General features: G+C 40.8%; 1 protein-coding gene across 4 annotated transcripts in view; it reads right to left on the bottom strand.

Moving 5' to 3' along the window:
- The window catches only part of pcnt (pericentrin), a 310379-nt gene that overhangs the window by 81337 nt on the left and 211907 nt on the right, over positions 1-17135 (bottom strand). For all 4 annotated transcript variants that reach the window (XM_072578710.1, XM_072578712.1, XM_072578709.1 and 1 more), the window contains 5 exons: positions 16541-16711; positions 7606-8145; positions 6896-6998; positions 5990-6162; positions 3388-3585 (listed from right to left, as the gene is read on the bottom strand). In XM_072578710.1, coding sequence (XP_072434811.1) covers positions 3388-3585; positions 5990-6162; positions 6896-6998; positions 7606-8145; positions 16541-16711 — 1185 coding nt within the window. The remainder of the gene's footprint in view (positions 1-3387; positions 3586-5989; positions 6163-6895; positions 6999-7605; positions 8146-16540; positions 16712-17135) is intronic.

The following is a 17135-nucleotide window of genomic DNA, read 5'->3' as shown; positions in this document are numbered from 1 at the left end:
CTGCTGCTCATCCATGACAGTATTGCCAAGAGTAACCACCCCACAACTCCTGCGGGGACATTGCCCCATCTTCACACTAAAGGATACCCTCCAACATGCTTAATAGGATAGATTCAGAACAGACATAGCAACGTCAATAAAACAAAAATACTGCAAATTCTGATGATTTCAAATGTAAAGAGAAACTGTTGAGAACGTCACCCTTCCAATGTTTCCAGCATCATTGATGTTGTTAATCAGATAAATTAATTCATATACATGATACCAAGAAAAAGCTGAAGGTACTGAATACTGCAAAGCTCCAACAACATTAATTGCATTCAAGGGCCAGCTGCTCCCCTATCCAAAATGTCTGTACATTATTGTTAATGGCATCTAATGAACAATGTAGAAAATGGCTCACTTGCACTCTCCACAAAATGAGAAAAATCCAATCCAGCCAAGTGTTGGGCTCAAATGTCTATATTCAATCATCAAAACACTCCAAAAGTGATAGTGGTGTCATTAACAGCATTACTAAGTAGCACATATTCATCAATAACCTGTTTACTTATTCCCAGTTTTTTCAGATAGGATTACTCCGTTCAGTACCTCATTATAGCTTAGATCCAAAAATGGACAAAAATCCAAAGACAAGGTGAAAATTTGCACCCTTATATCAAAACAGCATTTGAAAAAAATATGGCATCAACCAAATTCAATAGGAACCAGGGAAATCTCTCTGCCAGTTGCAGTCATATCAAACATAGAGAACATTTATAACTGTCGGAGATCAATCATCCCAGCAAGAGTTCGTTAAGAAACTGGTCTGACCTCTACCACCTTATGCTGCTTCAATAACATTAATCTCTATTCCATCCTGAGGTCAGGAGCAGTAATGTGACTGTACCAAGTTTAAAACCATTCACAACTCTTCACTACTGCACGTAGCAAGATCTGGGCAACAGTCACGTCTGGTTCAATAAAAGGCAAGTAACATTTGTGTCATACATACACCATGCAATGACCATCCTCATTGAGAGAATCAAACCATCTCTACTAAACAGTCAACAGCATCCACCATCAATATCTGTTGGATCAAAATTCTGGAACTCCTTTCCAAACAGCATCAAGGAGTCATGGACTACACAATTCAGGGAAGTGATCAAGGGTAACAGTGAACAGAAAACAAATGCAAGTGTTATTAATATCATCCACATCCGAGGAAAGCATAAAAAGAAAACTACAACATCAACACTGTTTTCCTGCATCATCCAATTTGACATTAATGACTCGTGCCCCCATTCCACCAAATCACTAATCATTCGAATTCACGATAGGGTTATTATTCTAAGTTTTTCCGATTAATTCAAAACATTATTTCAATCACTATCATTGGCAAAAGCAGAGAAAGGATAAGTGATGGATGTATCATTCCAAAAGTGAGAGTGAATGCAAAAGTGTAAATAATGCACTCAATTGGAAACTATATAGTGAGCACCCATTTACAACAAATCAGTACCTCCAAAACAGATCAATGCGTAGAAGTACTCTTGAGCTGGTGAGAACAGAGATTTTGAATAGGAGGATATGAGAAAATGTCTTTATATTTGTACATGACATGGTGCAATAAATTATGTATGCAAATCTTTGTGAAAAAGACAAGGCCATCGGGGAACAGAAAAGCACAAGGCTGAGAGTGGACTCAAGCAGAATGGAAAATTCAAGTATGTGAATCAAATTGGAGAAAAATTATTGCAGAGTGGCATCATGCTGTAAGGAGGGAGATGATGGGGTGATACCAGGGAAGGTATGGGGCTTTAATTCATCAGGCAAACATTTAATTTAATAAATTATTAACTTAAACCATATCATTAATTAGCCTAAAAGCAAAAGTGATCAAGTTTATATATTTGACAAAATATGACAAATGAAACTATGTAATCTGACAAAATCACATTGTGGTTAATTTATCAGATCTAGGATTATATAGTCAAAATTAACGAAAGATTACAAACTTTTGTTACAGTCAAGAATTAACTCCAGTAAATGACAAAATAAAGCAATTGTCAAACAAAAGAGACAACAGAGGTAGCGCAACTATAAATTTTAATCACAAGATTGATAATAGTTCATGCTTAGTTTAGCAAGAATCTCAGTGATATCAGGCAAAGGTGAGAGCCAGATGGAGTTAGGATGCAAATCAATTGCAATCAATTGAATGGCGGAACAGGTTTAGTAACCTATTCCTGTTCTGATGTAACTATGCTTTTCATCATTTATATAAATGAGTTGGATGTGAGCATAAGAGGTATAGATAGTAAGTTTGCAGATGGCACCAAAATTGAACGTGTAGTGGACAGTGAAGAAAGGCAAATCAGGACAGGACTTATACATTTAATGGTAAGGTCCGGGGAGTAATGCTGAACAAAGAGACCTTGCAGAGCAGGTTCAAAGTTCCTTGAAAGTGGAGTTGCAGAGACATAGGATAGTGAATGAGGCATTTGCTATGCTTTGTTTCATTGGTCAGGGTGTTGAGTATGGGAATTGGGAGACCATGTTGAAGCTGTACAGGACATTGGTTCAGCCACTTGTGTGTGCAATATTGTGTGGATTATTGTGTACAATTCTGGCATCCCTGCTATAGGAAGGATGTTGTGAAACTTGAAACGGTTCAGAAAAATTTACCAAGACATTGTCAGGGTTGGAGAGTTTGAGCAATACTGAAAGGCTGAAAAGGCTGGAGCTGTTTTCCCTGGAGCATCGGAGACTGAGGGGGCAACCTTGTATAAAGTTTATAAAATCATGAGGGACATGGATTGCATAAATAGACGTAGTCTTTTCCTTGGGGTGGGGAAGTCCAACACTGGAGGGCATAGGGTGAGGGAGAAAGATTTTAAAATGGGACCTAAGGGGCAACTTTTTCATGCAGAAGGTGGTGCGTATATGGAATGAGCTGCCAAAGGAAGTGGTGTGAGCTATTACAATTACAACAGTTAAAAGTATCTGGATGGGTATATGAATACATAGGTTTCCAGGGATATGGGCCAAGTGCTTGCAAATTGGGCTAGATTAGTTCAGGATATGTGGTCAGCATGGATGAGTTGGAATGATGGGTCTGTTTCCTTGCTGTACATCTGAATTTGACATGGACCTTCTAATATAATCTTTATTTTACACAATGTGTTGAACAAGCAAGACAAATCTTTGGAGTGCATGTAGACACTAACATTTTAATGGTTAGGCATGCAATGCCACTCTCTCAATGTTACACAGTTGAAACATTTATGGGCCTCAACTTTTTAATAATCTGTGAAGAAATGTATATGTGATGACGAGGAGAGGTGCTGCACATCTTAGTTGTATAAGATATCGGCACACCTGTGCACAGTAGCTTTGAAATCCTACCTCATTATCTTTATCTGTTGCTTTGGAAAGCAGCTCCTTCAGTAGCTGAATTGTGTCAAGTAGTGACTTTTTCTCTTGTTGCCATTCTTCCATTGTTTTGCTCAAGACAGAGACAGGTTCAGATTCAGGGCAGGCAATAGGCCTTTGTGACAATGCTAACACCCGACAGCCTTCCTCATGTACCGTCTTTAGCAATGCCTGATGGAGAAAGACATGCGACATCAACCTTAATCACGACATCATTTACAACAATGACTATTGGAAGCAATCTGGAAATGCAGCGTTGTCTCTCATAATAAATTATTAGATTTAACCATTATTTAAAAGTATTATAATAGAAGACACAATAAAATCCTGAAATACAATACAAGATTACAGAGATGACCTGAAAGTTCTGGTGAGAAGAATTTTTATCATTGGGAATGTGTATTTTTGAGTAATGTAAAAACTGGCATAGTATTTTATGATTCTACTTGGATCAGGAAAATTTCAATACTTGTCATGGAGTCAATATCAAATGTCTAAATAAACTTCTGTTAAGGAAGTTATCGTGTACACTCAGTCAGCAGAATCACTACAAGCCTTTTCTGCAGGAGTGCATCTATTGTTAAACTTCTGATAGTAGAGATAGGAATTCTTGGCAGTGCTCATTCAACTTGTTTCCAAAATGTCATTCTACATGTCTGCGCATGTCTGAGGTCCAAATTTATCAGAGAGACCTGCAGTCAGATGCTCTAGTTTCCCAACAATTGTTTTATATATTGGTCTTAAAAAAGCATTGAATAAAGTATTTTACATATGAGCAAAGTCGAAGCCTGTGGGATTAAACAGATAGCGATGGCATGGAATCAAAAGAGACAGAAAGCAGAAAGTAGTGAATTGCTGTTTTACAGACATGATAAAGGTACACAGTGACTTTTCCCAAGTAACTTTTAGCACTGCTCTTTTAAACACATACTAATAGAGCCATCGAATTAAATAGTACCAAGACAAACCCTTCTGTCCAACTCGCCGATGCTGACCAGGTATTCTAAACTGATCTAGTCTCATTTGCTAGCATTTGGCCCACATCCCTCTCAAAGACTTGCACTTGGGTATAGAAGCCACGTGCAAGTCACAGAGTTCACAGATGCTACAAAGCTCAAGAAATGTAGTAAACAATGAGGAACAAAGAAGGTTATTTTTATCTACATGGCTAGCTAAGTAACTTTGATTCAACTCAAGATTAACAATCAGCTCAATCGATTTCAGGAACCCAGAAATATAGGTAGGCTTAAGGCAGATGAAATTTAACTTTGAACTTTAGGACAAAAACATTTAGAAAAATCAATAAAATGAATACAATTTTGGAGGTGGTACAGCAATACAGTCCAAATGATGACTATTATGTAGAAACAGAAAACAGGACATTATTTCACCTTCAAAGAATTCTGTAAAAGTTCAGAAAGCTGTTGTGTGTTTAATGGAACCTTTTGTATTTGATATATTTGTTTATAAAACAGAGTATTCTATTGATCAGTACCCAGTTGGAGTATCATACTCCATTCTGGACAATATACCTTAAGAAAACTTAAAGGCTTTAGAGATGGTATAGAGGAGATTAATTGCAATGAAATCATAATAATCAGGGATTACGGTTAGATACCATAATGGGATTGTTCTGCTTAAACACGGGTTAAGGGATGGTTAAACTCTCAAAACCATTAAAGATTTTAAACAGAGTCAACAAGAAGAAACTGTTCACATTGGAATAAGGGTAACCAGGAAAAGGCAGATTTGAGCTCTCTGGAAGAACCAGAGACAGGATTGGAAATTTTTTTTGAAAATGTAGCGATTTGCTATGATCCAAGGTGCTTGATCGAAAAAGTGGTGAAAGCAAATTCAACAACATGATAACTAGATGAAGAGGAAAAACAAGTGCATCTTTATCGGGAAAGACTGGGAAACAGAATGTACACAAGTACAGTGGGCCAAATGGCCCCTTTCAGTGTTGTGATGATTCCTGCCAAAACATTGGGTGCTGAAATGTAGTCAGAACACATCTGCTGGGTCTACTCAATGTAAAATTTGCAAATCCCAGAATTTGATTACTGGCAAGTACTTCGGAAATCCCAGGGGTTTTCTTCGAGATTTTGGAAGCAGAACAATTTTTATAACTAATTCACCACCCTCAAAAACTAAAAAAAAAACAATAAAAAGTTGACAAATAGATTTTTTACAAATCTTGAATTTTTAAATACTTTTAATAATTGTTTATAACCTGTGATAGTTTCATGCGGAGTGAGATTTTTCATTCAGAGTACCTGAAGCTATCAGCCGCATTCCAAAAGGGCAAAGCAAATGGAAATGGTGTTCTTTTTTTTAAGATGACTGATTAAGAGGAGGAGAAAAATTTCCTGCATTAGGTGAGTAGTGTTCACTATCAACAAAGTACCAAAAATCCAGTCAGAGCTACCTTGGTATGATTAAAAAAACAAAATTACACTACTAAAAGTAATTTTAAGGGGTTTCATTATTAGTTTATAATAAATTCTCGATGTCACCAGATCTCCATACCTTCAGCACTTGCAATCTTACTGTTATAAAGTAAAATTAAACAAACCTGTAGCTGTTGGGATGGCATTTCCTCCTCATACACTTTGTGCTCCCTCTGTTGACTATCCACGTCAACCAATGCAATTCCTCGATGTCGTAGATACTCCACAAAACTACTGTCAAGTCGTTCAGTTATTTCAAGCTCTTGATTTAGCTTTGCACCCAGATCCAAACTTGTATCTGTGAAAGGAAATTTGAGACAGATACTATTTTTCCATTCTTCCTAATAAAACTGCAATCTTATTCATTTTCTGGTACACCCATTTCTTATGAGATATTGAAAGGACACTTGCCATTAAATAACTAAAATAGCTGATCGCAGACAATTTAAAGTTTAAAAAAAACAGCTTGGAATCCAAGACAATTCATCCAAAACCTTAGGTTACAACAGAATTCTGAAATCCAAAATATTCTTTTTATCCAATGATGAAACCAACTGCCACTACATGGACATGATGGATGAGCAATCCATTCATATCTAATTCTCAACTTCAAAAATCACACAAAATCAGGCATTAAAAGTATCCCAGAATAGGTTCATCTGCATCATAAGCAGCCCACTGTAGTCTTTAACATTCCTAGTCCTACAGGGTTAGAGGAAAAAAACAGCTCAAAGGATTGAACTTTAATAGTATGTCTGTAAGGCGCTGAAATATTCATAACATGTTAAAAACATCTGCTTATTTAAATAGGATAAAATTGACTCTCTTCTTGAATGAAAACTGGAGGAAAAAATATAGCTAGTAAAGACCCTGTTTACATTCAGTCCTCTGTTTCCAATTGGAGGTCAGTCTTGTATATGATGAACAAATATGCTCTTATTCATTCAGATTAACAACTGCTTCCAGTGTAACATACAAAATTTTAATGAGAGTGGGCAAACTGTTTCATTTTGTTTCCTTGGCACACTTACTGCTGCCACAGCCTTCACTTATCCAGTCAGGGATTGACATTGTTGATGCTCTACCTTCCTGCAAGGCTGACAGTGTTACTTCTACTTTGGCATCATTTTGTACCTGTGGCAAAAAAAAACAACCATGAAGAATGTGACAATGTGACTTTCAATTCATCCTAGTTTAAAAACATGAAAGACAATTTCTGACAACAGCTGAGGCACTAAGCAGGAGAAGAACCAGAACACACATTTGACTCAGAGGAGATCCAACTCATTTAAACTAAAGTCAACAACATTATAGGAATTATAGTCTCTCACAGATGGGCTGGTTCCAGAATCTCAAATGCAGCGATTTAGTCTTCACACTTCTTAGCTCTGACCGATGTGATTTAATATTTCTGTTCAGCAGGTGATAACAATACATTTAAATCAAAAATTATTTTCTAATTTCCATTACTTTTCCTAGCTGATTGAGGATGCGCTGCAGATTAAAATGCTTAAAAAGGAATGTGTTAAAAAGGAATAAATTAAAAACAGAATTTGAATTTAAGATGAAGGGCAGATACTCAAATCAAACCAAGGTGTGAAGAGGAAATAAAAATGTTGGCCAGCATCATGAGAAAGGTGAACTAACTGGAGTTCTACAATTCTGTATTGATTGAGTCATCACATTTCAAATATCAGTGAAGTCGAATAATGTTTTAAAACTGACTTTATGCCTCTCTCACCTTCTCTGCATCAGAGGATTCTGAGAGAGTGTGTTCATACTCAGATGGCACTGGAGAATTCCCACACAGTTTGTCTTTATTAATGTTTTGGTCCTCTCCATCTATATCCTTCTCAAATCCAAGTGATCTGCTATGTATTGTCTCTGTACTGTGAACACCACTGATTTCAGAAATCCTGCTCGAGTGCAGTCCATTCAACCATTCCAGACTTTCTTCATACTTTCTCATCACTTCTGGAGAACTCAACAAACTCTCATCAATAGCTTGATTATAGAGACATGACTGATGTCCATCTTGAACAATATTCTGTGAAGATTCTTTGTAACCTGAAGAATTGACTTGTGGCTTATCTACTTCCAAGTTGGACAGTCGCAGCAATTCAAGGCCTTGCTGTCGACATTTTTCAGTTAAGTCTTCTACTTCCTTCGCCCGGTTAGCTAGTTCCTCCTCTTGCTGCAAAAGGGCTTCTTGAAGTTGATTCACCTGTGTTTTCAGGTTACGTGTGTGGATCTCCAAGTCAGCAATTGTCTGGTCTTTTTCCTTCAAAGAAAGTGACAGAGGCAAACATTGCGATCAGTCATTTAGAAAAGACAAGAATTCAAAACTGCAGATGTGTCCTGCTTCAGAACAAACCAAACATTTGTACTGCAATACTGAACTAGACTCTTGAGGTTGCCAGTGAGCCATCTCAATGTTTGAATGATATCTAACTTGGTTAGAGACAGAAAAAAACTGCAGATGCTGAAATCCAAAATAGACAGGCAGGAGGCTGGAAGAACACAGCAAGCCAGGCAGCATCAGGAGATGAAGAAGTCGACGTTTCAGATGTAATCCTTCTTCAGGACTGGAGTGGCGGGGGTGTGTGTGTGTGGAGGCAGTGCAGGTGGCAGATTGGAGGTGTTGTTCCTCCAATTTGCACTGTAGTTTGTTGGGGCAACGGAGGAGGCCAAGGATGGTCATGTCGGAAAGGGAGTGGTTGGGGGAATTGAAATGGACGGTGACTGGGAGGTCCGGTTGGTCTATGCAGGCCTGGCTGTGATACTTGGTGAACTGTTCCCACCAAACTCATCTTGTCCTACTTCAACTCAATTCCCTCCCCCTTACTTCAGGCACTTCCCACCTACATCAGCAATACCAACCACACTCTCCACCTCTTCAGCAACTTCTAGTTCCCCAGCCCACTGTGCTTTATCTTCAATATGGACGTGCAGTCCTTATACACATCCATATACCACAAGGATGGCCTCCAGGCGCTGTGTTTCTTTCTCTCCAACAGACCCATCCAGTCTCCCCCTCCACCAATACCCTCTGCACCGCCAAACTGGTCCTCACCCTCAATAACTTTGCCATTAAGTCCTTCCATTTCCTCTAAATCAAGGGGATAGCCATGGGCACGTGGCTGGGCCCCAGCTATGCCTGCTTCTTTGTTGATATATCGATCAAAGCTGAAAATGTGTTGCTGGAAAAGCGCAGCAGGTCAGGCAGCATCCAAGGAGCAGGAGAATCGATGTTTCGGGCATGAGCCTGAAGAACGTTTCGGGCATGAGCCCTTCTTCAGGCTCATGCCCGAAACGTCGATTCTCCTGCTCCTTGGATGCTGCATGATCTGCTGCGCTTTTCCAGCAACACATTTTCAGCTCTGATCTCCAGCATCTGCAGTCCTCACTTTCTCCGCTGAAATATTGATCAAGCCCTCTTCAGTGCCTACACAGGCACTATGCCCCAACTCTTCCATCGGTACTTTGATGACTGCATTAGTGCAGTGTCCTGCACTCAGGCTAAACTCGAGTAGTTCATCGACTTTGCCCGCAATGACCACCCCGCCTTCAAATTCACTTGGTCCATCTTGGATACCTAGCTCCCCTTGCTTGACCTCACCATTTTCAACGTGGGTGACAGTCTCCAGACGGCCATTTACCATAAACCTAGAGACTCCCATAACTACCTGGACTATACCTTCTTCCACCCAGCATCCTGCAAGAACTCCATCCCATTCTCCCAATTCCTCCACCTCTGCCGCATCTGCTCGGACAAGGAGACATTCCATTTGCAAGCATCTCAGATGTCCACCTATTTTGAACAACGTGCTTTTCCTCCCTCTGTCATTCAGACAGCCCTCTGCCTCGCCACCTACATTCCCTGTAGATGGCCCTCTCCCAACGCAATAAAGACAGAGTCCCCCTTTGTCCTCACCTACCACTCCACCAGTCCCTGCATCCAATGCATCATCCTCAAACACCTCCGCCAACTCCAACTAGACCCCTCCACCAAGAACATCTTCCCCTCCCCACCCCTCTCTGCATTCCGCAAGGACCATTCCCTTCAACAGTCCTTGGTTTGCGCCACTCTCCCCACCAACCCACCCAAACCTCTAAGTACCTTCTGCTGCAATCGGAAAAGATGTAAAACGTGCCAATGTACCATCCCCTCACCTGCATCCAGGGCCCCAAATAGTCCCTCCAGTGAGACAGAGGTTAACCTGCCTCTTTTCCAACCTAGTTTACTGCATCAGGTGCTCCCTATGGTGGTCTTCTCTATATTGGGGAGACTGAACGTAAACTTAGGGAACAGTTCACCAAGCATCGCAACTGGGCCTGCAGGGGCCGACTGGACCTCACAGTCACCGCCCATTTCAACTCCCCCAACCACTCCCTTTCTGACATGACAATCCTTGGCCTCCTTCATTACCAAAACGAACCACAGCACAAATATGCGGAACCCCTCATCTTCTACTTGGGCAGCGAAAAGCCTGGAGGATTCAACGTGGAGTTCTCAAATTTCAAATAACCTCTCTATCCGTTCCCTGATTCCCTTCCCAGCACCTCCTCATCCTTTCCACTCCTCCCTGCCACCAACCAGACTTATTCCTCCCATTCACCAACCAGGTCGTACCCTCCACCTGTCTTCACCCATACCCACATCACTACCCGGCCCCCACCACCCCCTTTATCTGTAGCTTCCCCAACACCCAGCCCCCACTCCTGAAAGAAGGGTTATACCTGAGAAGACAACCTCTCTACCTCCTAATGCTGCCTGGTTTGCTGTGTTCTTCCAGCCTCCTGCCTGTCTATTAATGATATCTACTAGTAGATTGCTGACAGATGTTTTGCACAGTAAAATTTACACTTAGAAACAGAAACAAAAATAATGCTCGAATCTGAAGTACTAAATAAATGCTAGAATATACAAAATGTTTAAAAACAAGATGTAACTTGCTCAAAGCTTGGCACTTTTTTTTCCCCCAAGATAGATTGGAAATGGATGCAAGTTCTCAAATTGTAACATTTTCAGCAAGTGGGGCCATGTGAAGCCCAAAGTTGGCCCCTGGAAAGGCAGATGGGTGAGCAGGTCTGTCGAAGTGTTACAACACAGAAGGTGGTCACACATCAAGGGCAACTAGACATCTAGAGGAAAGTTGGCTACAGATCTGTAACAAAATATATCATAGATCTCTCTTGGGTAAGGTTAGAATTATAGTGTCATATAGAACTGAAGCAGATCTTCAGTCCATCGCATCTGTATCACCAAACATACATGACTAACTATACTAGTCTCATTTTCCCACACCAGGCACACAAGCTTGAATGTTATGACACTTGAAGTGTTCATAGAAGTTCCTTGAAAGTAGAGTTGCAGATAGATGGGATAGTGAAGAAGACGTTTGGTATGGTTTATTTTATTGGACAGACCATTGAGTAAAGGAGTTGGGAGGTCATGTTGTAGCTATACAGGGTGAAGCTGAATACGTTGTTGTGGTTCTGTTGGCCGAGCTGGGAATTTGTGTTGCAGACGTTTTATCCCCTGTCTAGCTGATATCCTTAGTGAGGATGTCACCTAGACAGGGGGCGAAACGTCTGCAACACAAATTCCCAGCTCGGCCAACAGAACCACAACGAGCACCCGAGCTACAAATCTTGTCACAAACTTTGAAGCTGAATACACTGGGGGTGTTTTCCCTGGAGTGTTGGAGGCTGAGGGGTGACCTTAGAGGTTTATAAAATCATGAGGGGCATGGATAGGATAAATAGACAAGGTCCTTTTTTCCCCTGGGTGGGAAAGTCCAGATCTCAAGAGCATAGGTTTAGGGTGAGAGGGGAACGATATAAAAGGGATCTCTACCACTCTCTAAATGAAAAATAATTTCCTCAAAGTCCTTGTGACTTTCACCTTTAAAAGTTTGCCCCCTTGTTAGTGACCCTTCAACTAGCTGCTTTCTGTCCACCCTATCCATATCTCCCAATCTTATACACTTCAAGTTCCCCGCGCCCATCCTTCTTTGCTCCAAAGAAAACAATTTCATCTTATTCAGCCTCTCTGCATAACTAAAATGCTCCAATCCAGACCCCTCAAGTGCAATCATATCCTTCCTATAGTCTGGTGACCAGGACTGCACACAGCATTCCAGCCTAACCACATCTCAGTACAGTGCAACATAATCTTCCTGCTTTTATAATTTGTGCCTCAATTGTTAAAGGCATGCACTGCATGGCACTGCACACAAAGTTCCAGTCACACAAATAGCCTTGTACCACCACCCTGTGTTTCCTGTGGCTAAGCCACTTTTCGATCTATCACTTCTGGTTTTGAAATGTTTACTCTGCTTTCTCTTCACAGGTGCTGCCAGACCTGATTTCTCCACCAATATCTGTTTTTATGTAGCCTGTTCACCTGTCCTACCACTTTCAGGGATCACCCTAAGATCCTTCTGTTCCTCTGAAATTCCAGGTGTCCTGCCTCGTCTTGTGCATCAACTCACACTTGGGGTTAAATTCCATCTGCTACTGATCTTACCAATCTGTTTATATCCGCTTGTAACTTAAGACCTGCTTGCCAATGTTAACAACTCAGCCAATTATTGTATCTTCTGCAAACTTGTTTATTATTTCCTCTAACCCTCACATTCTCATTTGCAACGTTTGTGAATATCACAAGCAATAAAGGGCTCCAGGACTGATCCCTGTGGCACACACATGGCCACCACCACACTGATCCTGCCATTAAACTAGTTTTAGAGTCATAGAGCTATACAGCAGAGATACAGACCCTTCAGTCCAACTCATCCACGTTGACCAGATCTTGTCCCATTTGCCAGCATTTGGTTCAAACCCATCTAAGCCCTTCCTATTCATGAACCTATCCAGATGTCTTTTAAAATGTTGCAATCGCACCTGCCTCAACCACTTTGTCTGGCAGCTCATCCCATACATGTACCACACTCTGCGAGAAAAATCTGCCCCTCAGGTCTCTGTTAAATCTTTTCCTTTTCACCTTAAACTCATGCCTTCCAATTTCAGACTCCCCAACCCTGGAAAAAATTCCTTGGCTACTTGCTCTATCCAGGATATGAGTGTCACTGGCTAGGTCAACATTTATCACCTACCCCTAATTACCCAGAAGGCAGTTAAGAGTCAACCACATTGCTCTGGAGCTGGAGTCACATGTAGGCTAGACCAATTTTCTTGCCTAAAGGCCATTAGTAAACCAGATAGGATTTTCTGACAACTGGCAATACTTCATAGTCATTAATGCTAGATTTATACTGAAATCATATCTTACCACTTGCTTTGGCAGATGCAAACTTAAAGCATTAACAGGTTTTCCAGATTAATTGTTTAGTGATAACACCACTAGGCCATCATTTTACATTTTCAGTTTTAGAAAAGTTTCAGATATGAAGAAAGATTGGACAGACTGGGGTTCTGTTCTCAGAGCATGGGAGATTGAAAGGGAATATAGAATCATCATAGAATCCCTACACTGTAGAAACAGGCCATTTCACCCAACAGGTCCACACTGACACTCCGAAGACCACCCAGAGCCATTCGCCTACCCTATTACTCTACATTTTATCCCTGACTAATATACCTAACTGAACATTAGGTGGATTAGCCGTGCTAAATTGCCCGTAACCTGCACATCTTTGGACTGTGGAAGGACACCGGAACACCAGGAAGAAACCCACCCAGACACAGGGAGAATGTGCAAACTCCACACAGACAGTTGCCAAAGGCTAGAATTGAACCTGGGTCCCTAGCGCTGTGAGGCAGCAGTGCTAACGACTGAACCACCGTGCCACTCTCATGATTACCCCTCATATTTTCATACATCTCACAGATAGGATAGACAGGAGAAAACATTCCTGCTTCTGGTGGAGTGCTGGAAATCAATGACCAGAGGGCATAGATTTAAGGCAAGGGGCAGAAGGTTTAGAGATGTGAGGAAAAACTTCTTCGCCCAGGAGGTGGTGGGAATGTGGAGTTCACTACCTATAATGGTGATAGACGCAGAGACCTTCATAAGCATTGCTAAGTCATACAAGGTTGGAGCCAAGTGCTAGAATAGTTAGGTAATTATTTTTGACTGACATGGATGCAATAGCTGAAGTGCCTTTTCTTTGGCTGTAGAGCTTTGTGACTTGTCATTTCGTGATCAGAAAAACTGTTTGACTTTCTATATAGAGAACTAGATAGAAAAAAAAATCCATAGAAAGTAAGCTGTTGACAATGAAATTCCAGATTGAAGCACTGTATACGAAAGAAATAAAAATGATTTATAACATTGGTGGTAGGTGGGCAGGTGAGCTGGGTAGGTGGCTGCGAATGAACATTGTTAGTTGCACAGGGGCCTGAGTGAGGATTGTAAGTTGTGGATTTCCCAGGTTTTAAATGGTCTAACATTTCCTCGCTAACTAACCAGGCAAACGGTACAGATATAGCCCAAATCACACTCTCTAGCTCAAGACTAGTGTGATTTGGGAAGAGCACCTTGTGGCCTATCAGAAGCTTAAATATCTCAGACAATTCACAAGCTACACACCCACATACCTTTATTGGGAGTCCTGAGGCAAATCTTTGTTATAGATCTAAAGTGGTTTAAAACATTACCAAATTTTCAGAAGGGGCTGAAAGTTTTATCTCTTCCTGAATTTGATTCATCTAAAAGGGCAGACCTATGTCAGAAATTCAAGGAATTCTTTACGCAGAGAATTGTTTGGATCTGAACTGCATGAATTGATAGGTTAGGAGGCTTAGTTTTAATTGTGAGTAGGCGGAATTTTCAGAGCTATGGAGAAAAAAACGAGAGTTACATCAACCAGATGGCTCTTTCAAAAAGCCAGCGCAGGGACTATGGTTTAAGTGGGGTAAGAGATAAACTAATAACGGTTAAGGAGGGAAGCATAGGTTAAGGCCCTCAATACAGGCACAGGAAATTCAATAGCTAAATCAGAAAAAATTTCTCTAGTCAAATAAAGTTGGGAATCATGTTGTGGAGGTGCCGGTGTTGGATGGGGGAGGGGTAGGAGACAAAGGTGAACATGTGGAACTCAAACACAGGGAGGTGCTGAAATGAAAAGTTACTGAGTGACAAGATTTGGCTAATTAAGTTTTCAGTAAAATCACGTCTGACCTTAACTCTAATTACCCTACTTGTACCATAACCTCAACATCCCAATGAACAAAAATCTACATTGGTTTCAAATGATGCATGAAGAAAATGCTTTCCAGCAACACTCCTGAATGAACTTGTTTTAATTTCAAGATTGGACTTCAGTAGCCTGAACTTCACTGAAACTGCACTAATGAAGAATAATTACCTATAAAAAGCTTACTTGAAAAGCCAAGAGATTTCCCATTTTATGACACAGGACTGTTTTTAACCACATGTTCACCCTCTTTTCTCCAGTGGTTGCCATGGTAAGACTTGCACACATGGTCCCAGAGACTGGCCTGTAGATTATCAACTCAGTGACATTACCACAATGCCATCATCTGGCCTGGATTTTAACATGTACAGCACGGAAACAGATCCTTTGGTCCAACTTGTCCATGCTGACCAGATATCCTAACCTGATCTAGTCCTATTTGCAAGCACTTGGTCCACATCCCTCTAAACCCTTCCTCTTCTATACCCATCCAGATGCCTTTTAAATGCTGTAATTGTACCAGCCTCCACCACATCCTCTGGCAGCTCATTCCATACACGCACCACCCTCTGAGAAAAAGTTGCCCCTTAGGTCCCATTTAAATCTTTCCCTTCTCACCCTAAACCCATGCTGTCTAGATCTGGACTCCCCCACCCCAGGGAAAATACTTTGTCTATTTATCCTATCCACGCCCCTCATGATTTTAAAAACCTCAATAACATCACCCCTCAGCCTCTGACCTTCCAGGGAAAAAGCCCCAGCCTCTTCAGCTTCTCCCTATAGCTGAAATATGCCAACCCTGGCTACATCCTTGTAAATCTTTTCTGAAGCAATGATAAGTAAATTTGAGTTGATGGGTTGTTCCAATTAAGTAGACTGAGAACCCCAGGGATCACAATTGCAAATTGCAGATGGTCAGAGCAGGGTTAAGTATCAAGCGGCTATTCTTTGCCCAGAGAATTGTGAACCTCTGGAACAGAGTGTCAAGTCATGTCATGGATGCCAGTTTTCTGAATCCCTTCAAAGCACAGCTGGACTTGTTTCAGAAGAAATAGTCTCTTCCAAAGGAATGGGTACTGATGAGGATGACCAGAGCTATTTCCTAGACTATTATGATTGCCCGGTGGTACTGGCAAGGAATTTCCTGAAATTGTCCTTCTCTTCAACCCAAAACTGCAAATCACATTGTTAATCTGGTCTTCCACCTTCTAATAGGGGATCATGTGATCGCTGGCTGGGGTGGCGAGCATGTACATTGTATAAACAATGCTGGAAGAAGGAAGTCTTTCCCTGTCAGTATTATTCATACGTTCATAAACTAGAGACACTCAAAACTAACAACAGATGTACGAGATTACTTAAAAATGATTACAGTGTAACTGAGTGGGGATAAAGTGTGAAGTGTTAAATTCCTCCAGACTTCAATCTCCAAGATGGATTGCTTAAAAAAAAATTCAATTAAAGACAATTCATAAGACAGAAGATTTCAATTACTTTAGCTATCACTGTTACCTGTTCAGCCTCCAGCAGTTTTTCAATCTTCTCTGTGCTAGAGTTCAGTTCCTCTTTAACTTTAGAAAGCTCAGCCTGTAGCCCCTCACGTTCTGCACTTAGCTGGGTGACAAGCAGCTCCTTCTGCTGCAAGGTCGCTTCCAACTCTCTGAGTCTCTTTTGCTCCTGTAACTGAAAGATTATTCCAGTCAGCCTGCGTATCTTTTACCTTCACAATATTAGATTTTACCTTCATTAAATTATATTTTATTGATTATCTTTTGCTACAAGCCAGCATCAATATAGTGAAGATCCACTATCTGGGAACATTAATTTATTGAAGTTACAACAAAACACAATCAGGGTATACATACCTATTATATTCTCAAATAAAGCCTGGATCACTGAGTTACAATTGGTCAATGAAGCAAGTAGCTGAGCCCTACAGACCAAGGTCATTGAACTGAGTTAGTGAGATGGTAACAGACAACTGGAGAACTCTGAGTTCCAGGTGACAGGCAGTGAAAGTGAAGAAAAGAGCAGGGGTTTTGTTGTTGAAATGACATGCAACTGATGCATATTAAAGATAAGAATGAGATCAGCTAAAATCCACTAC

The sequence above is a fragment of the Chiloscyllium punctatum genome, chromosome 10, assembly GCF_047496795.1.
Source record: "Chiloscyllium punctatum isolate Juve2018m chromosome 10, sChiPun1.3, whole genome shotgun sequence".
NCBI classification, from domain to species: domain Eukaryota; kingdom Metazoa; phylum Chordata; class Chondrichthyes; order Orectolobiformes; family Hemiscylliidae; genus Chiloscyllium; species Chiloscyllium punctatum.
The sequence above is the reverse complement of the archived record's forward strand: the minus strand, read 5'-3'. Positions and strand labels throughout refer to the sequence as shown.